Here is a 25,338-nt window from a genome sequence, read left to right as displayed (position 1 = left end):
CACGCTCAGGGAAGAGCCCTCCAGCCTCTCCAGCCCCTCAGGGAAGGACCTGGGTGTTGCTCCAAAAACCCCAGAGCAGTTTGGGGTGGAGGCAATCCTGGGCTCGTTTTTGGGGTTGGGATGGGACCCCAGAGCTGCCTGAACGAGCCCAGAGTCCTGTTTATAACCCAATCCAAATTGTGCAGGGCCTGGGCAGGGGCCACAGAGAGCAGTGATTTATGGACATGGAAAAAAACCCCACAATGCAGACCCTCCACACTCGGGGGAAGAGTCTCGAACCATTGTTCAAACCCTTCTCAAATATTTATGGGAAGATCATTCTGGCAGGTGCCAGCCCTGCTTTGGTGTCACCCCTGCTTTGCTGCTTGGTCCTTGCATGGTGGAGTTCCTGGTGGTGGCACACAGGGACATGGAGATCCAAGACTGTCCCCTCTTACCCCCAGTGGCATCTATAGAATTTGGGACGAGCTCTGCTGACTGCTGGGTTCATGGCCAGAGGTTTTGTCTCACCACACTCAGCGATTCCACAATTGTCGCAGACATCTTTTCATTAAAAATCCTTTCCTTAGGGTTTTTCCTCCTGAGAAGCTGAGAGGCCTCAGGAACAAAATGCAAACATTGATTATCTGCTGCTGTGGAATGCAACAGGTGCATCTGTGATTGGTCTCATAAAATTGTTTCTAATTAAATTAATGGCCTTTGTTATCATTCTTAGCTATTCTATTCTTAGCCAGCCTTTGATGAAACCTTTTCTTCTATTCTTTTAGTATAGTTTTAATATAATATATACCATAAAATAATAAATCAAGCCTTCTGAAATGGAGTCAGATCTTCATCTCTTCCCCCATCCAAGAGCCCCTGTGAACACCATCACACAGGTTCCCAATTTGGGAATCAATCTCTGCCTTTGCATCTTGCTGCACGTTCCTTTCCCCACAACATCATCCCCAATCCCTTCCCAGCACCAAGAGACGCCAATCCCCTCCATCTCCCCGCTCCCACCTCCAAGCTCTAATATTTTAATTGAGTGAATTGACCTGGAGTGGTCCATTGAACTCTGGCCGACCTTTTAAACAGCAGGTCAAGGATTTCGCTGTGCGGGGCTGACCTCCTCCCTGATCTGCTAATGCTGCTCCTCCCTCAAGGAGCTGCCACCCGCCGGCCCTCTGGGCTTGGACCTCTGATCCACCAGCACAGCTGGAACCCAGCACTGTCCCTCTTGACCTATAAACTCCAGAGAAACGAGAAAATCCTTGAAGGAGCTCCACAGAACCCTCACAGCATCTCCATCTTTGCTTCCTCCCCCCCAGCAGAGGACAAGGACACAGCTCTCTCAAGAAAATGCCACCCACCGACCCTCTGGGCTTGGATTGTTCTTGTGGCTTCCTCACCCGTGGGCAAATCCCCAGATTCCCCTCAAATCCCCAGCTCTGGGACAGAGACCCTGCTCTGGCTGTCCTGCAGCATCCTCCCTCAGGGAAGGCCACCAGAGCATCCAGAACTGTGTCCTCGTCCTCTGCTGGAGGGGAGGAAGCAAAGATGGAGATGCTGTGAGGGTTCTGTGGTTGTTCTAGATTCTTCTAGCTAGCATTTCCTTGGGAAGGGCCTTCTGGCTGCACCCCGATCTGCTCCAAGGGGTGACCTCCCTCTGATTCACCAGCACAGCTGGAACCCAACGCTGTGAGAAACCCAACTCCAGAGAAACGAGTGGTCCCTTCCAACCATTCCAGGTTTGACATTCCAACCAGGTCACCTCCAAGGTCCCTTCCAACCAATTGACATTCAAACCAGGTGACCTCCAAGGTCCCTTCCAACCATTGACATTCAAACCAGGTGATGGACACAGCACCCAGCTGGACCTTTGGTGGGTTTGACATTCAAACCAGGTGATCTCCAAGGTGCCTTCCAACAATTCCAGGTTTGACATTCAAACCAGGTGATCTCCAAGGTGCCTTCCAACAATTCCAGGTTTGACATTCAAACCAGGTGACCTCCAAGGTCTCCTCCAACCATTCCACCACTCCAGGAGGCCCTTGGTGGAGGTCAGAGCCCGTTCCTCAGGCAGTGTCCAGCTGTCCACTCCCTCTGGTTTGGGCCACCCATCCCAGCTGGTTTGTCCATCTGAGGTGAGGAGGCCGCTGAGCATTATTTTACTTCCACGGCGAACAAACGCGAAGATTTGCAAACCCACAGAACTCCGCCTGCTCCAATTTTGGCCGGGGTGAGCGCCCGTGTTGGGGAGCAGTCGTGTGGCTCACCCAGCCCTGCTAAATTAGCGCTGGGCTCTGCATTCCAGAGTATAAATATCTGCCATTGTCGTGCTGAGGAATGCGAGCGTGGTGCTGGTGGAGGCTAAAATTAAAGAGCTGGGGCTGAGGCATCTCGGGTTACCAGAAACAAGACTCCATTGTGCTGCGGGAAGGGGACTGGGAGCGTTTAGAAACCGCTGGGGTTAAACACGAGGGCCAAACGAGCCTTTCATGACAAAATTTGGGCTCGTCTCTGCAGTGAAAACCCCGCTCTGGGTGGCAGGGAGCCCCATCAGGCTCCGCAAGGAGGAATCTCAGAATCTCTGGGAATTCACCCCATTTTCCAAGGGGATTCCATCATCTGTGGGTGTCCCATCCCCTCCTTCCACCTCAGCTCTCCACAGCTTTAAGCCAGGTTTAAATTAAGCCAGTTTGGGGCTCGGGGGAAGGGGCTGTGAGACCCCAACCCCGAGCTTGGCCCCACGCTCTGCTTCACACCAACCTCAGCTGGTGTTTATGGGCAACGGGGCCACTCGTGCCAAGGAATTTTGGGCCCCCTGGAAGGAAAAAAAAACCTGGGAAAAAAGGGTGGGGAGGGACTGTGGATTGTGCTGGGGCTGCACAGATGGTGTTTGACCGCCCGGGGTTCTCCTGTGCTGCGGCATCCTCGGGGAAGCTCCACCCTGCTGAGTCCTCCAGGAGAAAATCCAAATTTTCACTTCAGTGGAAATATTTCATTGGCTGAAAATAAAAAAAAAAAAGGGTGAGAAACCAGACAGGAGTTGGAGGGATGAAAGGAGTAAAATAAAAAGGCAGGTTTGTGGTTATTCGCTGTTTTTTCCGCACTGTTTTTATTGGGATGCAATTCTTCGTGAGTGGGGTCAACTCAACCAAATTATTAATAAAATAAAATTGATTTATTCTAAAATGAAATCAGGTTTGCACTGGCAGTTCCTGGTTCTGAGGAGCAGCCATGGGATGCAGCTCAGCAGGCTGGAATTGGGAATTGGGATTGGGAATTGGGACTGGGATTGGAATTGGGAATTGGGAATTGGGATTGGGAATTGGGACTGGGATTGAGATTGAAAAACTATAAAATTTAAAATCTATAAACCTAAAACCTGAGGCATCACAACATGAATCTCAGAACTGCAGGCTAAAGCAGTGCAAAATCTGAAAAAATATAAAATTTAAAATCTAAAACCTGAGGCATCACAACACGAATGTCAGAACTGCAGCCCTAAAGCAGCACAGAATCAGAAAAATATAAAATCTAAAATTTAGTCCCAGTCCCAGTCCCAGCCCCAGTTTAGGCCTGGCTGGAGAAGCTCCCGTCAGCCCCGTGGATTTTTAAGCACAACCAGATGTGGCAGCCTGAGCTGTTAAACTCAGAGTTGTTAAACTGAGAGTTGTTAAATTCAGAAATGTTAAACTCAGAAATGTTAAACTCAGAGTTGTTAAATTCTCCTTTGGGCTCCAGGCAAAGCCGGGGGGTCCCGAGGGTCCCCAGGCACCAATAATAATAAAGAATAAAATAATAATAAATAATAAAATAAATAAAATAATAATAAATATATAATAATATATATCATAATAAATAAAATAGCAATAAGCCAATAAAATAAAAACCAATACTGATATATAAAACTAAATAGTAAATAGTAAATAATATAGTAATAAAATAATTTAATAATATCATAATATCATAAAATTGCCCCATGTGACACACTATCCTTGGGGCAACTCTTTTATTCCTGCAGGAAAATATTCCTCGTGCCACATCCCCCAATTCCTGCTCATTTATCAGTGTGTAGTTTAAATAGAAGTGTGTAATATCACAAAATAGAAAACTTAATTTTTTAGAATAGTAACAGATATAGTAATATATATAAAATGTATATGATTATATAATTGCATATTATATAATATTATATGTTGTATATATTAATATATAGTAATATAAGATTATATTAATATACATATTTATATATATTTATAATATATAAATATATATATAATATATAAAACAAGATAGAATATTTAAAGCAGTAGCTACTCCTTCTTCTTCACCTTCTTCTTCATAAGAAGAAGTGTAATTAGATAAAAAAGCCCACAATTCAAGCACAAGTAATTTGCTATTATGTTAAAAGTAAAATAACCGAAATGTCGTTTCTTAATTACAGTTTACCCTTTAAAAACTTTGTAGAAAGAGATAAATTTAATTTAATAACTTGGTAATAAAGTACTGTCAAATTCACAACTTATTAGAAAATATAGATTTATCAGTATAATATAATAATAATAATAATATATCTTATTCTCCTTCTTCTTTGTCTTCTCCTTCTCCTTTTTCTCCTTTTTCTCCTTTTTCTCCTTCTCCTCCTCCTCCTCCTCCTTCTTCTCTGGACCAAACTTATGAAAATATTAAAACCCATGACCCATTGTCAATTTTTTGAGCTTTTTCTGCCCAAAATCTACCTGAAGACCCTTTAATAAACATAAACGAACCCCTTTTTTATTCCGTAAATTCTCTGATTTTAGGGTGGCCCCAAAAAGGCACCAGAAGGAGGTGTCACCCCTCCATGAACCAGCAGCAAAACCCCCCCGTGCACAGCCCTGGAATTTCCATATTTTGGTTTTTAGAGCCCAAAGTGAGCTGAGGAATGCCTGCTGCCCTGTGGGAGAAGAGAAACCGCGGAGTTCCTGAGGAGAAAGTGTCAGCATGGATTTCTGCTGATGGTTCCCACTGCTGATCAAACAGGGGAATAATTAACGAATGGGGGCTTTTGATTAATTTGAGTTAATTTTTGAGAGGAATCTTGAGGAGTGATTAGTGAAAATAAACTTTGTGACCCCTCAGTTCCCATCCAGCTTAATGAGGTGAGGCTGAACTCTGTGGGCAGAGCTGAAATCCAAATTTCCCCGTTTAATAAAAGGCAGTTTATACCTAGTGAAACCAGAACTGCAGTAAATGTGGTTTTACAGCTGGTTTTATGGCTCTCTGGGATTAGTGCCACCACATTCTGGTTTGGGGACAGCCAAAGCCACAGTCCTGCGAGTTCTGGCTCTGCACAATCTGCTGTGGGAGGCTAATTAATTCATTAATTAATTAATCGAGGTGGTTGTGTCATCCAGGGGGGCCCAGGCAGAGATTTCTGCAGCTCCAACACCTGAAAAGGACAGAAGAATTCAAGGACAGGGAATTCTGCCCTTAAATTGAAAACCATTCAATATTCAAATATTTTGAAAATTGAAAAATATTCCCATTCTGTGCCTGAAAAGAAAAATATTCCCTAATTACTCAGGGATGTGACAACGTTGGGATGAGGGAATGATGGCACGATGTGATTCCATCAGGAAAAAACCTGGGCTGGTTAATTAAAACAGATCAGGTGTTCCAAGAGCAAAAGTGAGGCAGCTGCAAGGTGTTCTTGGGGAAAATCCACCCAAAAAGGGGAAATTTAGGGCTGAAAACCAGATTTTAATTTTTTTTTTTTTGCCTGGAGCTGCAGCCCAGATGATCCCAAAGAGCCGAGTTTTCAAGGGATATGGGGATTTTCAGGGGAGGATATTGGGATTTTTTAGGGGTAGGTATTGGGATTTTTTAGGGGTGGATATGGGGGTTTCAGGGGTGGATATGGGGCTTTTCAGGGGGTGGATATGGGGTATTTGAGGGGTGGATATTGGGATTTTCAGGGGTGGATAACGCCCTAACAAACAGCTCGTCCCATGGCCACGTCCCCGGGACACACGATCCTTGGGGCAACTGCTTTATTTCTGCATGGTAAGCTAATAGCAGGAAAATATTCCAGGCATTTGGGATTTCGGCTGCGCAGCTGAGCAGGACCCGGCCCCGAGCAGGACCCGGCCCGAGCAGGGCCCGGCCCAGCCGGCCCCGAGCAGGACAGGGCTCCCCGCGGGGCTCGGCTGCAGCCTCGGGGCTGGATTTGGGGTGCAGGGTCAGGGATTTTTGGGGTGCAGGGCCAGGGGTGTTGGGGCGCAGGGGATTGGGGTACTCGAATCCTGGTGTGCAGGGGTGCAGGAGATTGGGGTACACGGATCTGGGGGTGCAGGGGATTGGGGTACACGAATGCCAGGATGCTGGGGCGCAGGGGACTGGGGTACACGGATCCGGGGATGCAGAGGACTGGGGTACACGGATCCGGAGGTGCAGGGGATTGGGGTACACGGATCCGGGGGTGCAGGGGATTGGGGTACACGGATCCGGAGGTGCAGGGGATTGGGGTACACGGATCCGGGGGTGCAGGAGATTGGGGTACACGGATCCGGAGGTGCAGGGGATTGGGGTACACGGATCCGGGGGTGCAGGGGCTCGGCTTGCGCGGCTGCCGGGACTCTGGGGGTTGCTCTGGGATGCCCGGGTCAGACCCGGGGCGCTCAGAGCCGCCCGCATCTCTGCCGGCCGCTGCCCCTCTGGCCGGAGCGCAGCTCGCCCCTCGCCATCCCCGCTCCGCCCCGCCGCGCCTCGGGGGCGGGCTGTGGGCGGTGGGCGGTGGGCGGCGGGAGGCGGGGGGCAGCCCCAGCCCAGGCCCTGGCCGCGGCCCCGGCCCTGGCCCCGGCCCCAGCCCCAGCCCGGCCCCAGCCCCCGCCGCCCGCCCGGGGCCGCCGCGCCGCCCCGCATTGTCCGGGCGGCAGCGCAGGATGCGGCGCCCTCACGGCCTCCCGGGCTGCGCTAAGGGCCCGCCGGCATGAGGAGGTGAGTGGGGATCCGGGGGGAACCGGGGGGATCCGGGGCGGCCCCGCCGAGCATCCCCGGGGCGCCGATCCTGCCCCGCCGCCGCCTCTTAGGGAGGAAAGCGCGGAGGGCTCGGGGAGGAACCCGAGCGCTGCCGGGGAACGGGGCGGCCCCGCTGCCTCGGCCTTGGGCCCTCCCCTCCATCCCTGCTTCCCCAGAAAGGTGCGGGAGCTGCGGGGGTGACATGCGGGGAGCGGGAGGTGTCGGCTGCGAGGGGAGCCGGGGCGCAGGGGCTGAGCTAATGCTGAGCCTAACCCTAAATGAAGCCCCGAGGGTGCGCAGGGTGCTGTGGATTATCCATCCGTCCGTCCATCCATCCATCCATCCATCATCCATCCCTCCCTCCTCCCTCCCTCGCCCCTGGAACAATGCCGGCTCCCGCACGTCAAGCGCACGCCGAGCGCTCGCCTTCAAAACACTCGCGGCATTGAGGAGCTGAAGGCGATTTTGAAATGGAAGCTTTGCCTGAAATCTCCTTTTTTTTTTTCCTTTTTTTTTTTTTTTTTTTTTTTTTTTTTTTTTTTTTGAAAGTTGGCATTTTTTTTCACTCAGGGGAAAAGAGCATCAGGAAGGGTTTAAAATCACTTCATGCTGCGTATTCCACTTTAAATTCTCCTGGGTTTGGAGGCGCCATGTGCTGCTTCACATCACTCCTAGTTTTACTCCGGGATCCCAAAAATCACCATGATCACTGAACGCATCCTGGTTTTGTGTCAGATTTCGTGTGTGGAGCGGAATTTTGGGCAGAATTGGGTGTTTGATGAGGATTTGGCTCTGGGGGAGGGTGCGGGGCGCTCTGATGGCTCAGGATGGATTTCCTGATGGGAATTGATGAGGTTCCTCCCCATGTGGGTGCTCCGGCGCCTGTTTGCTCTCGAGGTGCTTCTGAATTAAACATTTCGCTGGGGGCCGAGGCCTGGCAGTTGTTTATCCCATTAAACATTTGTTTTAGCTCTCTCCAGCCGAAGTGTGTTGACATTTTCTCTTGGGGGACTGCCGGGATAATGAATGGCACGTACTGTATTGTGCTCGCTGGAAAGCCACGGGATCCTGCAATAACATAAACACCCAGGGCTGAATTCATCCCAGGGGAACGGGCTCCGTGTTTGCATCCATGCAGCTCTCATTTCCATTATGAAAATATTAATTACTTATAATTGTTATAAATACGGATATATTTATTTTATTGCTGACAGGTTTGACTCCCTGCTCTGTGTTTTGGCAGTTTTGGGGAGGGGAAGGAGAGAGCCAGGTGGGTCCCCACAATTCCCGGAGTGGGGAATTGGGGAGCAGCCACAGCTCTGTCCCCTCATTCCTCTGGAGCAGGGAAGGGGAAACAGCCTCTGGCTGTCCCTGCTTGGAATTCCTGGAGCAGGGAAAGGTTTCAGCTCCTCTGTTTGGGAATTCCTGGAGCAGGGAAGGGTTTCAGCTCTTCCATTTGGAAATTCCTGGAGCAAGGAAAGATTGGAATTCCTGGAGCCAGGGAAGGGTTTCAGCTCCTCTATTTGGGAATTCCTGGAGCAGGGAAGGGTTTCAGCTCTTCCAGATGGGAATTCCTGGAGCAGGGAAGGGATTCAGCTCTTCCAGATGGGAATTCCTGGAGCAGGGAAGGGATTCAGCTCCTCATTTGGGAATTCCTGGAGCAGGGAAGGGTTTCAACTCTTCCAGATGGGAATTCCTGGAGCAGGGAAAGGTTTCAGCTCCTCTATTTGGGAATTCCTGGAGCAGGGAAAGGTTTCAGCTCTTCCATTTGGGAATTCCTGGAGCAGGAAAAGGTTGGAATCCCTGGAGCAGGGAAGGGTTTCAACTTTTCCATTTGGAAATTCCTGGAGCAGGGAAAGGTTGGAATTCCTGGAGCAGGGAAAGGTATCAGCTCTTCCCACTGGGGAATTCCTGGAGCAGGGAAGGATTTCAGCTCCCATTTGGGAATTCCTGGAGCAGGGAAAGGTTCTGTGCTCTCCTTTGTTCTCCCGCCGGCCCCGCTGCATTCTTCCCTTTTGCCATTATCATTTGGGTTAAACAGAGCGTTGTGTACCATATGGATCATGTTAACAATTGCTTATCTGGAGCCGATGTTTTCTCCTCTCTGCCTCCTCCCTCCTCCCCTCCCTCCTTCCCTTTCCCAGCCCTTTTTCCTCTCCTGGGGCTTTGGCAGCATCTTGGCTTTGGTTGTGCTGTGTCCTGTCAAAGTTCCTTAATTTCCAGGGAAAATGTGGAATAAGCGCTGAGAAATCTCCAAGGCGTTTTCGCTGGATGCTGTGGGATGTGGGATTTGGTTGTTGAGGAGCCCAGGGATGAGCTCCCACCTGCTGCAGCTCCCTCTCTTTTCTTTATTTTATAGCTGGGCTCTGACCTGGGGGTGCTTTGCCTTTCTCATGGCCTGACCCAGGCAGGGGCTGTGGTTTTCCCCAACCTCTGCTCCCAAAGCACCTGCAAAGCTGCCTGAAGGTTCTGAGCCCTCTCCCCACATCCAACCTCCACTCCCAGCAGCCACAGGAGGAGAAAATCCTAAAGGATTTGGATTTTTTTGGGTGAAAACAGAGTGGCCATGGTGTCACTTCATCCTCCTAGCTGAGGAGATATTCCTGAGGGCAGGAAAGTTCCCATTGCCCCATCAGGGAATAAAGCTCTCCCCGTTCCCAGTCCTGAAAACCAGTTTATCCCCACTGTGAGTTGGTTGCCCCAGCTCCTGGAATGTTGTTTTTTCCCTTTGGAATTGGCTTGGTCGTGTCGTGGGGGGGATTCTCTCCTTTCTTCAGAGTCCTGAGTGGGATCCTGGGTCTTTCCCTGCCCCAGGAACGTCATCCTTGATGTGCACAGGGTGCTGGGGCTGCAGGAGCTGCAAGTCCTGCGAGTCCTGTGCAGCTCAGCTCTCACAGCAAAGTTTATTTTATTTATATTTATATTTATTTTACAGCTGAGGGTGCTGTAAAACCTCCCCTGGCCTTGTGTCCCAGCAGCAGCTGGAGTTGAGGGCACTTAAATTGTCCCCATGGCCCAGGGCCTGCCTGGGTCTCTTATCAGCAGCCCCAGATCTTTATGGTGGCCCTGATAAAGCCCCTGACAGAGAGCTGGAGGGTGCCAAGGAAGGTTTTTCCTCCTTGAGGAGGGCAAAGCAGAAATGTTTGGCTCATTCTGGTGGTGCCAGCATGCTGGTGGTGATGCTCTGGGGCTGCCATGCTGGGGGTGACCCTGGAGCAGCATTTTGGGGTGTCCTGTGCAGGTGGAATGTCAGAGTGTGCTCTGTGGGCAGGGTGTTAACCCTTTATCCCCGGGGTGGGCTGCTGGGGTGTCCTGCCTGGATTGAGATGTGGAGGTTTCCTCCCTGGTCGGGATGCTGAAATTTGCACCCTGGATCCAGATGTGGAGGTTTCCTCCCTGGTCGGGATGCTGAAATTTGCACCCTGGATCCAGATGTGGAGGTTTCCTCCCTGGTCAGGATGCTGAGATTTCATCCCTGGATTGAGATCCTGGGATCTCCTCCCAGGCTGGGATGACAAAACCAGTTTGGGGGATGCCCTCTCCAGTTTGGGGTGCCCTCCCCAGTTTGGGGTGCCCTCTCCAGTTTGGGGTGCCCTCTCCAGGTTGGGGTGCCCTCTCCAGGTTGGGGTGCCCTCCCCAGTTTGGGGGATGCCCTCTCCAGTTTGGGGTGCCCTCCCCAGTTTGGGGGATGCCCTCCCCAGTTTGGGGATGCCCTCTCCAGTTTGGGGATGCCCTCTCCAGGTTGGGGTGCCCTCCCCAGTTTGGGGGATGCCCTCTCCAGTTTGGGGGATGCCCTCTCCAGTTTGGGGATGCCCTCCCCAGTTTGGGGGATGCCTTCTCCAGTTTGGGGGATGCCCTCCCCAGTTTGGGGGATGCCCTCCCCAGTTTGGGGTGCCCTCTCCAGTTTGGGGATGCCCTCCCCAGTTTGGGGTGCCCTCTCCAGTTTGGGGGATGCCCTCCCCAGTTTGGGGGATGCCCTCCCCAGTTTGGGGTGCCCTCTCCAGTTTGGGGATGCCCTCTCCAGTTTGGGGTGCCCTCCCCAGTTTGGGGGATGCCCTCTCCAGTTTGGGATGCCCTCTCCAGTTTGGGGTGCCCTCTCCAGGTTGGGGTGCCCTCCCCAGTTTGGGGGATGCCCTCCCCAGTTTGGGGTGCCCTCCCCAGTTTGGGGTGCCCTCTCCAGGTTGGGGTGCCCTCTCCAGGTTGGGGTGCCCTCCCCAGTTTGGGGGATGCCCTCTCCAGTTTGGGGATGCCCTCCCCAGTTTGGGGTGCCCTCCCCAGTTTGGGGATGCCCTCTCCAGGTTGGGGACACCCACCTCAAAGTGGGCACCCCTCTGCCATGCCAGCCTCCCTGAGCTGTGCTACCCAGGCCATCCTTTTCCCTCCGGAGAGAAAAGAGCCGGAATTTTGGGGTTTTTTTTTCCCTTTTTTCCTCAAGAAAGTGATAACAAATATCAGGACAAGCTGCATTTTACTCACATTTGTTTTCCTACAAAAAAGCAGCTGAGGAATGGCTGAGTGAGGAGGCTCTGCCTGCCCCGTGTCACTGCTGGGAGGTGGCAGCAGCTCCAGCCTGGGGACTCTGGCATTGTTGCTGCTGGATCCTCTCCCTGGCATTAAATCGGTGCCTTTTGGGGCTACCTAAAACCAGAGAATTTAGGGAATAAAAAGCAGTTTATTTATATTTATTGAAGGGACTTCAGGTAGATTTTGGGCAGACAAAGCCCCAGAAAATTGACAACGGGGTCATTATATTTTTGTAAGTTTGAGCCATTTGTATATTTGGGTTAATGTTCCAATTACAGCTTCAGGTAATGATGGAATTTACCCCAAGTTTTCTGCCTCCAAATCACTTTTGTTCACGTTTCTTTGAGGCAGTGAGGTGTCCTTGATCCCCAGCCTGGACAGGAATTGTTGTGTCTGCCCAAAATGTGAAGGCAGCAGCTCCCACTGCACATGGAGTTTGGAGTTATGCACTAAAGAGCTGCAGGATCACAAAAATATTAAAAATATAAAATCCAGATTCCCAAGGCATCAAAGCTCCCCATTTCCCAAGGACCTTTTTGGACACTTTTTGTGCATCCCTCCCACCAGAACATCCTTTTCTTCCTTTTGCAGAGAATCTGCAGAGCACTTAATTGTTACAACAAACCCCTGGCCAGGTAATAATTAGCATAGACTCCATGATTCACAGAATAATTAAGAATAATTAGCATAATTAGAATAATTAGCAGACTTCTGATCCACAGAAGGCTGATCAATAATAATCTTAATCTTTATCTTTACAATATCTTTTAGTATGTATTATATATACTATATTATATCAATATATCAAAATATAATATTTTATTAACCCATTGCTTTTTAATATCTTAGTCCTCTACAGGTTGAACTGCTTGCTGCTTTAATTAAAACACCATCATTGGCTAATTAAGAAGCCACCCTTAGGTAAATAAACCTCCATAATACATTCCTGTTCACAACAATAGGTGCAGCAAGACAAGAATTATTTAATAATAATAGCATAGGTAATAATGGCCAGCTAATAATTAGCATAGACTCCATGATTCACAGAATAATTAGTGTAATTAGAGTAATTAGCAGAGTTCTGATCCACAGCAGGCTGATCAATAATAATACTTATCTTTACAATATATCATAGTATATATTATGTATACTATATTATATCAATATATCAAAATATAATATTGTATTAACTTTTTAATATCCTAGTTCACTACAGGTTAAACTGCTTGCTCCTTTAATTAAAACACCATCATTGGCTAATTGAGAAGCCACCCTTAGGTAAATAAACCTCCATAACACATTCCTGTTCACAACAATAGGTGCAGCAAGACCAGAGTTATTTCTCATCCTTCCCTCTGATCCTGTCACGGAATTTTCCAGAAGGGTTCCTGCCTTGGTTGTGTTTCTGTGAGCGGCCAGGGCGCTGCTGCCCCAGCTCCTGCCTCTGCTGGCTGCTGCTGCAGCGGGGTAATGTGGCTGTAATTGGTGCTGAGGGGGCGGATGGCAGCAGAAATGGGTAATTAACGTAATTAAAGGCCAGGGGTGAGGCCGGGCCACGCGTGACGGGGGGTGGAGTGTGCTCTGAGGGGCTCGTCCCTCCATGAGGTGCCAAGGAGGGTGCCAGGGGGGTTGAGTGTGCTCTGAGGGGCTCATCCTCCATGAGGGTGCCAAGGAGATGCCAAGGAAATTGAGTGTGCTCTGAGGGGCTCGTCCTCCATGAGGGTGCCAAGGAGGTTGATGTGTTCTGAGGGGCTCATCCTCCATGAGGTGCCAAGGATGGTGCCAGGGAGGTTGGGTGTGCTCTGAAGGGCTCATCCTCCATGAGGGTACCAAGGAGATGCCAAGGAAATTGAGTGTGTTCTGAAGGGCTCGTGCCTCCATGAGGGTGCCAAGGAGGATGCCAAGGAAATTGAGTGTGTTCTGAAGGGCTCGTGCCTCCATGAGGGTGCCAAGGGGGTTGGGTGTGCTCTGAGGGGCTCATCCCTCCACAAGGATGCCAAGCAAGGAGGTTGATGTGCTCTGAAGGGCTTGTCCCTCCATGAGGGTGCCAAGGAGGATGCCAAGGAAATTGAGTGTGTTCTGAAGGGCTCGTGCCTCCACGAGGGTGCCCAGGAGGATTGCAAGGAGGTTGATGTGCTCCGAGGGGCTCATCCCTTCATGAGGATGCCAAGAAGGTTGAGGGTACTCTGAGGGGCTCATCCCTCCACAAGGGTGCAAGGAGGATGCCAAGGAGGATGCCAAGGAGGTTGGGTGTGCTCTGAAGGGCTTGTCCCTCCATGAGGGTGCCAAGGAGGATGCCAGGGAGGTTGAGTGTGCTCTGAGGGGCTCATCCCTCCCTCCACGAGGGTGCCAAGGGGATTGAGTGTGCTCTGAAGGATGCCAAGGAGGTTGGGTGTTCTCTGAAGGGCTCGTCCTTGGCACGAGGGTGCCCAGGAGGATGCCAAGGAGGTTGATGTGCTCTGAGGGGCTCGTCCCTCCATGAGGGTGCCCAGGAGGATGCCAAGGAGGTTGATGTGCTCTGAGGGGCTCGTCCCTCCATGAGGGTGCCCAGGAGGATGCCAAGGAGGTTGATGTGCTCTGAGGGGCTCGTCCAAGGAGTGCCAAGGTGCACTCCTTGGTGCCCAGGGGTGCCAAGGAGGGCTCTGCCCCTGCCTCCTTCCTTCCCCCTGAGCACAGCTGGGAAAAGCAGAAATGGTTGGTTCACTCCAGTGGTGCCAGCGTGGTGGTGATGCCCTGGGGCCTTGCCTGGGTTGGGATAAAGGGTGGTGTCCCTGGAGCAGGATTTTGGGGTGTCCTCCCTAGACAAGATTTTGGGGTGTCCTCCTCAGAATGGATTTTGGGGTGTCTCCCTGGACCAGGATTTTGGGGTGTCCTCCCCAGATTGATGCCTTGAGAAGGCTGACTTAGAACAAAATAAAACAGAGTTAAAGAACAAAGTTCCCACCCTCTTCCTCATCATGATCACTTTTTAATGAGTGGCTGCCCAAAAGGGAGGAAAAGGAATTTTTTCTGCTTTAGGATTGGCTCGAGATGTGCTCCTGGCACCAAATTTCTCCATTTCCCAGCAAAAATTTCCCCAGATTTCCCTAATCCTATCCCAACCCCAAACTTTGCCCCCACGCTGCTTCCACCCTGTTATTCTTTAACATTTTCTGTTTTATTGGGCAGCAGCCTTGTGGTGTTTAAACCCCGTGATATAATATTTATATGAATATAAATTATAACATAATATGATATAATATTTATATGAATATAAATTATAATATAATATAATATAATATAATATAATATAATATAATATAATATAATATAATATAATATAATATAATATAATATAATATAATATAATATATAATATAATATAATACAATATAATATAATATAATATAATATAATATAATATAATATAATATAATATAATATAATATAATGTAATATAGTATAGTGTAATATAATATAATATATAATATAATATAATAGTTTATGTTAATATTTATATGATACAACATAATATAATATTTATGAGTATAAATATAATAATATACATTATAGTATATAATATAATGTATATATTATATACTATAATGTATATTATAATGTTATAGTTATACTAATAAATAGTATAAATATATTTATACTATTATACTGTATATATTATATATATATACTATTATACTATTTATACTAATATATATAGTATATATATTTATATATAAATAGTTTCTATATAAATATATATAAAGTATTTATATATATAGATATATATATAAATACTTTATGTATATTTATATATAAACTATATATATTTATATATAGAAATGACATTTATACTCATAATAGTATATATATTATATATACTGTATTATATCAATATATCAAAATATTTATTTAATTTATTTTATTTTATTCAATTTTATTTTCTTTTCTCATAATTTATTCCATTTTATTTTTCTCCCACCTTCCTTCTGTTGAACTCTAGACCAAAACTCCTCAAATCCACTTCTTGCCGCACCTCCTCGTTACCAGCCCCCGGATTTTTCCCCCGTTTCCCTCAGCCCAGAATTCCCAGGCCGTGGATCCTTTCCCAGCGCTGTGTGGGTCTGTCCTGGCAGTGACAGATGGGCTGGGCTCAGCTGCTGCCAGGAAGGACAGATGGACAGCGGCCCAGCGGTCACTCGCTGCTGTCCAGCTGCTCTGCCCTTGATGTCTGAGTGACCAGAGGCACCGTGGAGCCCGGGATGGGCACAGCAGAGCCCTGTGCCACGTGTGCCCTGCTGGCAGTGCCACCCTGGGATGTCACCGCGGCTCCAAACACAAAAATCTTCTGGGGAAAATTCCGTGGTTGCCAAAGAACCCTGCCCAGATGGGATGGGGTGGAACCTCACAGCCTTGGCTGGTGCTGTGGTGACACCGGTGGGGTGTGACATCTCCGGTGTCACTGGGTGGGTTGTGACACCCTCGGTGTCACTGGTGGGTTGTGACGTCTGTGGTGTCATGGGTGGGTTGTGATATCTCAGGTGTCGTGGTCAGGTTGTGACAGTCCTGGTGTCGTGGTCAGATTATGACATCCCTGGTGTCGTGGTCAGGTTGTGACAGTCCTGGTGTCAGGTTGTGACATCCTTGGTGTCATGGTCAGGTTGTGACATCCCTGGTGTCAGTCAGGTTGTGACAGTCCTGGTGTCATGGTCAGGTTGTGACAGTCCTGGTGTCAGGTTGTGACATCCCTGGTGTCAGTCAGGTTGTTACAGTCCTGGTGTCATGTTCAGGTGTAACATCCTTGGTGTCACAGGTGGTTTGTGACACCTCTGTGGGTTTCATTTAACAGAACAACAGGACACAGCCTTAAGCTGCACCACGGGAAGCTTCAGTTGGATATTAAGGGAAAGATTTTACTGAAAAAGTGGTAAAGTTCTGGAATGGCTGCCCAGGGAGGTGGTGCAGTCACCATCCCTGGGTGTTCCAAACAAGCCTGGATGTGGCACTGGGTGTGCCAGGGTTGAGTTGAGCTGTCGGGGCTGGGTTGGACTCGATGGTCTTGAAGGTCTCTTCCAACCTGGTCATTCTGGGATTGTGCGATTCAGTGATTCTGGGATTCTGGGATTTGGTGATTTGGTGATTCTGTGCTTAGTGGGTTTTGGAAAAATCCTGAATCCTCCAAACTGGCAGCTCAGCAGAGGAGGAGCCAGCAGAGGCCAAACTGATGACCACAGAGCCTGGATGACCACAGAGCGGCAGATGACCAGAGCCATGGATGACCATGGAACTGTGGATGACCATGGGCCCTGGACCCATGGACCAAGGCTGAGGGCAGCTGTGGATGACCACAGAGCTGTGGATGACCATGGACCCTGGATGACCATGAAGCTGTGGATGACCATGGACCCTGGATGACCCCAGAGCTCTGGCTTGGCAGCTCAGCCTGGCACCCAAGGGCTGGGATGCTCCTCGGGAATGCTCCAAGGATGCTCCTCGGACATGGACTGGCCAAAGGGATGAAACCCATCTGGATCACTCCCTCCAAGAGCCAGCCCCTCTTCCTGGGGCTCAGGGGAATTTGTCTGAATGTAAACCCCGCTTTTAGTGCATCCTCAGCCTGGATGTGAATTCGACTACATTTAAACCCCAGCTTTGGTGCATCCTCAGCCTCGATGTGTTTGCTCTTCTCTGTTTTTTTGCCATCCCATCCCATCCCCATCCCCACCTCGTCCCCATCCCCATCCCCACCCCATCTCCACTCCATCCCCATCCCCATCCCATCCCCACCCCATCCCCATCCCCATCCCCATCCCATCCCATCCCATCCCCATCCCCACCTTGTCCCCATCCCATCCCCATCCCCATCCCCACGCCGAGCCGTTGGACACCCTCAGCGGTGCGCCCGCTGCAAACCCCCCGAACAAAAGCCCAGTTCAGACTCGCTGCTGAATAGATTAACAAGATTTCCATAATTAGGGCGGGCGGGAACAATGGGATTCTCCCTGCCCAGCCCCCCTGGCCGCCTTTGTCTTGTGCTGGGGATAATGGGCAGCAGCGAGGGTGGGAACCGGCCCGGCCATTTGGTCACTGGACAGTAATTTTCTCACACTGCCAAGGGGAGCATTGAAACATCTGTCCCGCTCCGCCGCTCATTCACGTCCCATTTCAGCCCTGACAACTCCTCCCTGCCTGCTGCCCTCCCCCTCGCTGCGTTTTCCAGCTTTTTTCATGGATTTGGGGTTTTTTTCTTCTCAGTCTTTTAAAGGGGGTTGTTGGCGCCTTGTGCCTGTGCATTCCTCCGAGTGATCCAGGATTGGGAATGGGGCAGGATGAGCTGTGCCCTTGTGGTGGGCTTCCAGCCACAGCCTCCTCCAGGCTTTTGGAGGAGCAATTCCATCCCTGGGCCCACCTCTGGATGATTTTTTAGCAGTGGGTTTCATCACTGTCCCTGTCCCAAGAGCCTGGGAATGCCCCTGGGATTTGTTGGCCAGGAGTGGTCGCACACCTCTCCTGGTGTCCCCAAATCCCTGAGCACTCAGCAGCCTGACATTTCTGGGGGACAGAAGCAGCAGCAGCACTCTGCACCCGCTGAGCGAGGATGGAAACTCCCAGTGTTTAAATTCCTTTAACAAATTAAAATATCAAGGAAAATGCCTTATTCGTCACATGAATCATCATTCTTATTTATCACAGAACCAGCCAAATGCTCATTTTTCACTTTAGAGCTCCTGGGCAGCTCCAGGAGGGTCCCCTGTGCCTTTATCCATCAGGAGCACTTTGACAAATCCTGCTTAGCCTGACAATGGTCTCATCCCTTCATTATTGGTGACAACAATAATTTCGGGGGTACTGGCGGGGTCCTTGTGCCGCACTCCCTCCCTGCCCACAGCCCTCCAGCCACTCTGCACAATCAGATTATGTATTGGACTCGGTGATCTCGAAGGTCCTCGCTGATGATCCTGTGGATATCCAGAGTGAGCTGGAGCGGGTGTTCCCAGCCCGGGGGTGTGGTGGGGTGAGGACAGGGGGATCTGGGGACACTCCATGCACGGCTCCCGTTCCGCTGCTCTCACCTGCGCTGTCCCGTGCCCACAGGTCTGTCGAAGATGCACTGGTCACCAGAGCATGCCCAGTCCCTGAACCAGTGGCCGGAGCAGCACCTGGACGTCTCCTCCACGACCTCCTCGCCGGCCCACAAGACCGAGCTGTACCCCAGCGCCCGCCAGCGCTTCAACTACGCCTGGGCCAACGACGACATCTCGGCGCTGACGGCCTCCAACCTGCTCAAGAGGTACGCCGAGAAGTACTCGGGGGTGCTGGACGCGCCCTACGAGCGCCCGGCCCTCGGCGCCTACGGGGATGGCGCCTTCGGCCCCGTTAACGGGCAGAAGGGCGACGGGGAGCCCTGGCCGGGGGCGCACGGCTCGGATGGCACCTACCCGCTGACGCCCATCCACGACGGCCTGGCCGGTGCCAAGGGCGTGGTGCCGCCCGCAGTCCCTGCCGGCAGCGGGGCCATCGGGCTGGGGGGCTCCCCGGTGGTGTCGGCGAACCTCAGCGACCCCGTGTACCCCGGGAACTCCTGTGGGGCGGCTGCTGCCGGCTCCGGGGCGCTCGGGGCGTCCCAGGAGTACCCCTCAGGCTATGGGGGCACCTACTTGCCCTCCGGCTACTGTGCCCAGCCAGCGGCAGCGCTGCCCCCGCCGCACCCTCCCGGCCTCCACAGCTCAGGGCTCCTGCAGCCTCCGCACCCCTCGCCCGCCCTGGTGCCCGGCTACGGCTCCTCGGGCCCCATGTACAACTATGCCAGCAGCAGCTACCCGCCCCAGCCGGGCTACGGGGGCATCCACCCGCCCCACCCCTCCGCCTCCTACCTGCCCTCGGGCATCGCCGCGCCCACCCCCATCCCGGCCCCGCCGCCCTCCGCCCGCCCGCCGGGGGTCCCTGCCTATGGCTACCAGGGCGCTGGGCTGGGCGCCCTGGCCGTGCCGCCCCTGGGCACCGAGGCGGCGGGCACGCTGAAGAGGAAGGCGTTCGACATCGGCGGGGAGGACGACGGCGAGGGCAGGTACAGGAAATACAGCTACGAGCAGCCAAAGTCCCCCTACCCCCTGTCGGACAACGGCGAGTGCCGGGGCAACGGCTTCGGCAGCAGCGGCGAGTCCCCCCAGGTGCCCTTCAAGCCCGGGAAGCGGCCGGCGGGAGCTGGGAGCGCCGAAGAGCACAAGTACGGCGGGCAGCAGATGAAGGGGATGGTGTCACCATCCTACGGTGCCAGGGACACCCCCCTGCGGCCGGCAGAGCCCTTCGAGAAGTTCAGCCCCCCCCTCGCCAACGGGGAGCGGGCGGCCGAGCCGGGACCCCCCTTCCCGCTGCGGCCGCCCCCCAAAGCGCTGGTGTTCGGCGGTTCCCCGCTGGAGGAGCAGCCCAAGAACATCGACCCGCTGCTCCTGGAGCTGGTCAACACCAAGGTGGTGGAGCGGGGCCCGCCGGTGCAGTGGTCGGACGTTGCCGGGCAGGTGTCGGTGAAGGCGGCCATCGAGGAGGAGCTGCTGTGGCCCATCCTGCGGCCCGGCTCCTACAGCGGCGCCAGCCACCCGCTGCGCACCCTGCTGCTCTTCGGGCCCCGCGGCACCGGCAAGGCGCTGCTGAGCCGCTGCATCTCCACGCAGCTGGGCTCCACCCTGCTGCGGCTCAGCGGCGCCGCACTGCTGTCCACCTGGAAGGCCGAGGCCGAGAAGATCCTCCAGACCGTGTTCTTCGTGGCCAGCTGCCGGCAGCCCTCCGTGGTGCTCATCACCGAGGCCGAGTCCCTGCTGGCGGCGCGGGCGGGCGAGGACGGCGGCCAAGCGAGCAACCTCAAATCCCAGCTGCTCTCCTACCTGGACAACGTGGCTACCTCATCGGAGCACGGCGTGGTGGTCATCGGCACCACGGCGCGGCCCGGCAGCATGGACGAGGCGTCGCACCGGCGCTTCGGCACGCGGCTCTACGTGGCGCCGCCGGACGGCGAGGCGCGGCGCCACATCCTGCGCCAGGCGCTGGCGCGGCAGAGCTGCTGCCTGAGCGAGCGCGAGCTGGCGGCCCTGGCGCAGCGCACCGAGAGCTTCTCGGGCGCCGAGCTGCTGCGGCTGTGCCAGCACGCCGGGGCCGCCGCGCGCCGCGCCGCGCCGGGGCCCCCGGCCTCCTACCAGGAGCTGGAGAAGGCCCTGTGCAAGGTGCGGCCTGCCCTGTCCCAGAAGGAGCTGGACTTGTTCCTCGAGTGGGATAAGATGTACGGCACCAGGCACTGATGGAGTCGGACCCTGGGGCTGTGGGGATGGACCCCAAAGCTGCAGGGACGGACCCCAAGGTCAGATGGATGCACCCCAAGGCCACGGGGTTGGACCCTGAGGCTGTGGGGACGGACCCCAAGGCCACAGGGACAGACACCAAAACTGCAGGGACAGACCTCAAGGCCACAGCAATGGACCCCAAGGCCACAGGGACAGACCCCAAGGCTTCAAGGACAGACCCCAAGACCACAGGGATGGACCCCAAAGCTGCAGGGGTGGACCCCAAGACCACAGGGATGGACCCCAAGGCCACAGGGATGGACCCCAAGGTCAGGGGGGCAGACCCTGAGGCCATGGGGGCAGATCCCAAAGCCATGGGATGGACCCCAAGGCTGCAGGGATGGACCCCCAAGGTCACAGGGATGGACCCCAAGGCTGCAGGGATGGACCCCCAAGGTCACAGGGACAGACTCCCAAGGTCACAGGGACAGACCCCAAGGCTGTAGGGATGCACCCCCAAGGTCACAGGGACAGACTCCCAAGGTCACAGGGATGGACCCCAGTGTCAGAGGGATGGATCCCAAGTCTGCAGGGACGGACCCCAAAGCCACAGGGACGGACCCCAAAGCCATGGGATGGACCTCAAGGCCATGGGGACAGATCCCAAGGCCATGGGGACAGACCCTGTGGCCACAAGGATGAACCCCAAGGTCAGAGGGATGGACCCCCAAGGTCAGGGGGACAGACCCCAAGGCTGTGGCACAGACCCCAAAGCCACAGGGACAGATTTGGGACATGGATCGGGGTCCCTGGGGGCTCTGGGTCTCTCAGTGGGGTTGGATCCCCCCTCAGATCCCTCACCTCTCCCCTTTGGGACCCCCAGGATTTCCCCCACGGGGCAGCCTCGCCCACCGCTCAGGATAAGCTATTTATTGTTCTTTATTGTTCTCCCGACCCTCCGTGCCTGCAGCGGGGCTGGAGGGTCCCGGCATCGCATTCAGGAGCTCCTCGTCCGCCCCAAAAGCTTTATTGCCATTTGTTTTAAAATTGATTTTATTATTCCCAACAGAAATACCTCGGGTGTCCTCGGAGCCCCTTCTCACCTTGATCAGGGAAAGGGGGAGATGCCCAAAAACCAGGGAATTTCACCCCAAAACCAGGGAATTTCACCCCAAAACAAGGAGGTTGCACCCCAAACAATGGGTTACACCCCAAACCAACGTGTTACACCCCAAAACCAATGGGTTACACCCCAAAACCAGGAGGTTTTGGAGTAAAATGCTGTAGATTGTTGAATATCCTAGACTTGGGTTTTTATTTTTGTAAGGTCTGTAGTGTTTTTTGTTTGTTTGCTTGTTTTCTTTTTTAACTACTCAGGAAAAGAATTACCTCAGAAAAAAAAAACTAAAGAATGTTTTTTTAAAAACACTTTTTATCTTCTCAGAAAAGGAAAAAAGGAGATTTTTTTTAAAGAGTTTTCCCACCTGGGACAAAGCTGCCTCCTGCATTTGCTTCCAAAGGGGGTGAAGAAAGGAAGAAATAAAAGGAGAAATAAACTTGAAGCTGTTACAAAGATGAAATTTGAATGTATTTCAGGTGCTTTCCACATATATAATGCCATAATTTTATTTGAGATTTTGTTTAACATCGTTTATCGTAGCGTTTGGTGGAGTTTCGTGTCTTCAATGGAAAGTTTAGTGCTGTAGCTTGGGAGCTGTCGCTGGCACCACTTTTTGGAGCAAATTGGGCAAATCCCCCCCTTTCCCCCCAAAAACAAGCCCAGCAGGGCTGAGTGAGGGGCTTTGCACAGAGCATGAACCCCCAGCCCATCTATGAACCCTTTTTAACGGGGATTTCCCCATTAAAAAAAAATATTTTTAATTATTTTTAGTGCTCTAAAGGCCTCCCCTTAGAGCAGCCCCCTCAAACCTCAGGGTCTGCCAGGTTTTTCCCCAATTTTTCCCAATTTTCCCAATTTCTTATTGCATCCAGGGCATTACCTTTTGCCTCCCGCCTCCAAAAAGTCGTGCTGGATTCCTGAAGACTTATTATTATTATTATTATTATTATCCTGTTTGTACACTCTCTGTAACCATTTCTACCTCATTTTGCAACATGTTTGTACATGAAAGTATTTAATTCATGTCTTATTGATGTCTGAGACAGACAAGCTCTAGGGCTGGGATGGTCTACCTCAAGAAATGCTGTATTTTAAAATGAAAAAAAAGGAAAAAAAAAAAAAAAAGTATTACACAGTATTAAAGAGATTACCTGAACCACTCCTGTCCTTGGGGTGCTGTGGGGGGTTCATGGAGGGGGGTCCAGCCGGGTTTTGGGACCCCAGAAACGGTTGGGGGTGATGGGGAAGGGTGGGCAGGGGTCCAGGGGGGCAGTTGGGAGTTTTTCATTAGGGAGATCCAGGGAAATCACAGTTTGTCATCTGGGAAATCCAGAGAAATTGCAGTTTTTTATCAGGGAAACCCAGGGAAATCCGGGGAGATCCAGGGAAATCCAGGTAATTCCAGGGAGATCCAGGGAAATCACAGTTTGTCATCAGGGAAATCCAGAGAAATTGCAATTTTTCTTCAGGGAAATCCAGGGAAACCCAGGGAGATCCAGGAAAATCTGGAGAAATGCAGGGAGATCCAGGGAAACCCTGGGAGACTCAGGGAAATCCCAGTTTTTCATCAGGGAAACCCAGGGAAATTGCAGTTTTTCATCAGGGAAATCCAGGGAGATCCAGGGAGACCCAGGGAAATAATGGAAATCCAGGGAAATCCAGGAATTCCAGGGAAATCCAGGGAGATCCAGGGAAATCACAGTTTGCCATCAGGGAAATTCAGAGAAATTGCAGTTTTTTATCAGGGAAATTCAGGGAAATCCGGGGAGATCCAGGGAAATCACAGTTTGCCATCAGGGAAATCCAGGGAAATTGCAGTTTGTCGTCAAGAAAATTCAGGTAATCCAGGGAAACCCAGGGAGACCCAGTGAAATTCGGGGAATTCGCGTTTTGCCGCCTCCCCCGTTCCAAGGTGGCGCCTCGGGGCTGCGGTGCCACCTCGCGGTTCCTCTCCCCGATCCCACCGGGGCCACCTCGGCTCTGCTCGGTCCCTTTGGGGTGGGACAGGGCCAGGAAGGTCCCGGGGGGGTTCGGGCGCTGCTTTCCCCTCTTTGGGGGCGCGGGAGGAGGGTGGGGACCCCTCTGGGGCAGAACTGTCCCCATCCCGCCGCTCCAGGGTGGCGCCGGTGGCTGCTGGGTGGGTTTGGTTTATTTTGGGTGATTCCTGCCAGAGATGGGGGCACACCAGACCCAGAGCCCGGCTCGGTTCGGTCCCACGGATGAAGGGCAGGATGCCCCGGGGGGAGGAGGATTTGGGACAGACGGACAGATGTCACTGCCAGAGGTGAAAATGACCCAGAGCTCCTCCAGGACAGCACAGCAGCGCTTTGGTCGGTCCCCATGTCCCTACAGGGCCAGATTTGGGAACGCCAGGCACCAAGTTTGGGAATGCCAGGCACCAAATTTGGGGATTTGGGAATGCCAGGCACCAAATTTGGCGATGACAGGCACCAAATTTGGGGATTTGGGAATGCCAGGCACCAAATTTGGCGATGACAGGCACCTAATTTGGGGATTTGGGAATGCCAGGCACCAAATTTGGGAATGCCAGGCTCCAAATTTGGCGATGACAGGCACCTAATTTGGGGATTTGGGAATGCCAGGCACTAAATTTGGGAATTAGGGAATGCCAGGCACCAAATTTGGGGAATTGGGAATGCCAGGAGGGCTGCCAGGCCGGAGGGACAGGTGCCACCGCCGTGGGGTGTGACACGGGACAACGGGCCCAGCGCAGGGACTCACCCCGGAGCCGCTCTGTGAGGTCAGGGCGTTCCACGCTCCTGGCACACCCCGATGCCCGGGGTGCCACCACGCTGGCACCAGACGATGCTGGCACCGCTGGTCCTTGTCCTGCTCCTGCTGGCGCGGCGGGGCCGCGCCGATGACACGGTGGCCGCCTCGGTGGGCAGGCACAGCATGGGCCGCATCGCCGAGCTCCTGGCCAGCTCCGAGTGCCACCAGCTGCAGGCCGAGCTCAACAGCCTCGAGGAGGAGCCGGGCACCCCCGAGCTGGAGGGGCCGGGGGGTCCCGAGGAGGACGAGGAGGAGGAGGAGAAGCCGGTCCGCCTCCGCAGGGGCCGCCGCAGCGCCCGGGGATGCTCGGAGGGGCTGCGCCGCTGGTTGGCGACCGCAGGAGAAGCGACCACCTGGGACCGCCTGGTCCGCGCCCTGCACCACATCGGCCGCTCGGACATCGCCCGGGAGCTGGGCAAGAACCTGAACCAGGACCGGAGCCTGGAGCTGCGCAGGAACGTGGAGGGCTACCGGCGGAGCGTGCAGCACCTCAGCTCGGCGCAGCTGCAGCCCGCGGGGCCGCGGGGCCGGAGGGCTCCCCTGGCCGGGGCTCTGCTCTTCCAGCGCCGCCGGCCCGCCCGGTACCGCCGCGCCCTCCTGGGCTGGCTCCGCCCGCTGCTCCTGGGTGTCCTGGGAGCCTTCGTGAGCTCCGTGCTCCTCACG

The 25,338-nt window shown here is 52.8% G+C and overlaps 1 protein-coding gene across 1 annotated transcript; it reads left to right on the top strand.

The window, feature by feature from the left end:
• The first annotated feature begins 6,903 nt into the window (after positions 1-6,903).
• Positions 6,904-21,151, top strand: FIGNL2 (fidgetin like 2). Its single transcript, XM_063179267.1, has 2 exons — positions 6,904-6,966; positions 18,583-21,151. The coding sequence occupies exon 2, from the start codon at positions 18,594-18,596 to the stop codon at positions 20,778-20,780; it is 2,187 nt and encodes a 728-aa protein (XP_063035337.1). The 5' UTR covers positions 6,904-6,966; positions 18,583-18,593; the 3' UTR covers positions 20,781-21,151.
• The last annotated feature ends 4,187 nt before the right edge of the window (positions 21,152-25,338 follow it).

The sequence above is a fragment of the Melospiza melodia genome, chromosome 31 (genome assembly GCF_035770615.1).
Source record: "Melospiza melodia melodia isolate bMelMel2 chromosome 31, bMelMel2.pri, whole genome shotgun sequence".
Taxonomy (NCBI): domain Eukaryota; kingdom Metazoa; phylum Chordata; class Aves; order Passeriformes; family Passerellidae; genus Melospiza; species Melospiza melodia.
Note: the sequence above shows the minus strand (reverse complement) of the source record. Positions and strands in the feature narration are given on the sequence as shown.

Coding starts and splice junctions, on each gene's coding strand:
- FIGNL2 (XM_063179267.1), top strand. CDS start 18,594: ATGCACTGGTCACCAGAGCATGCCCAGTCCCTGAACCAGTGGCCGGAG.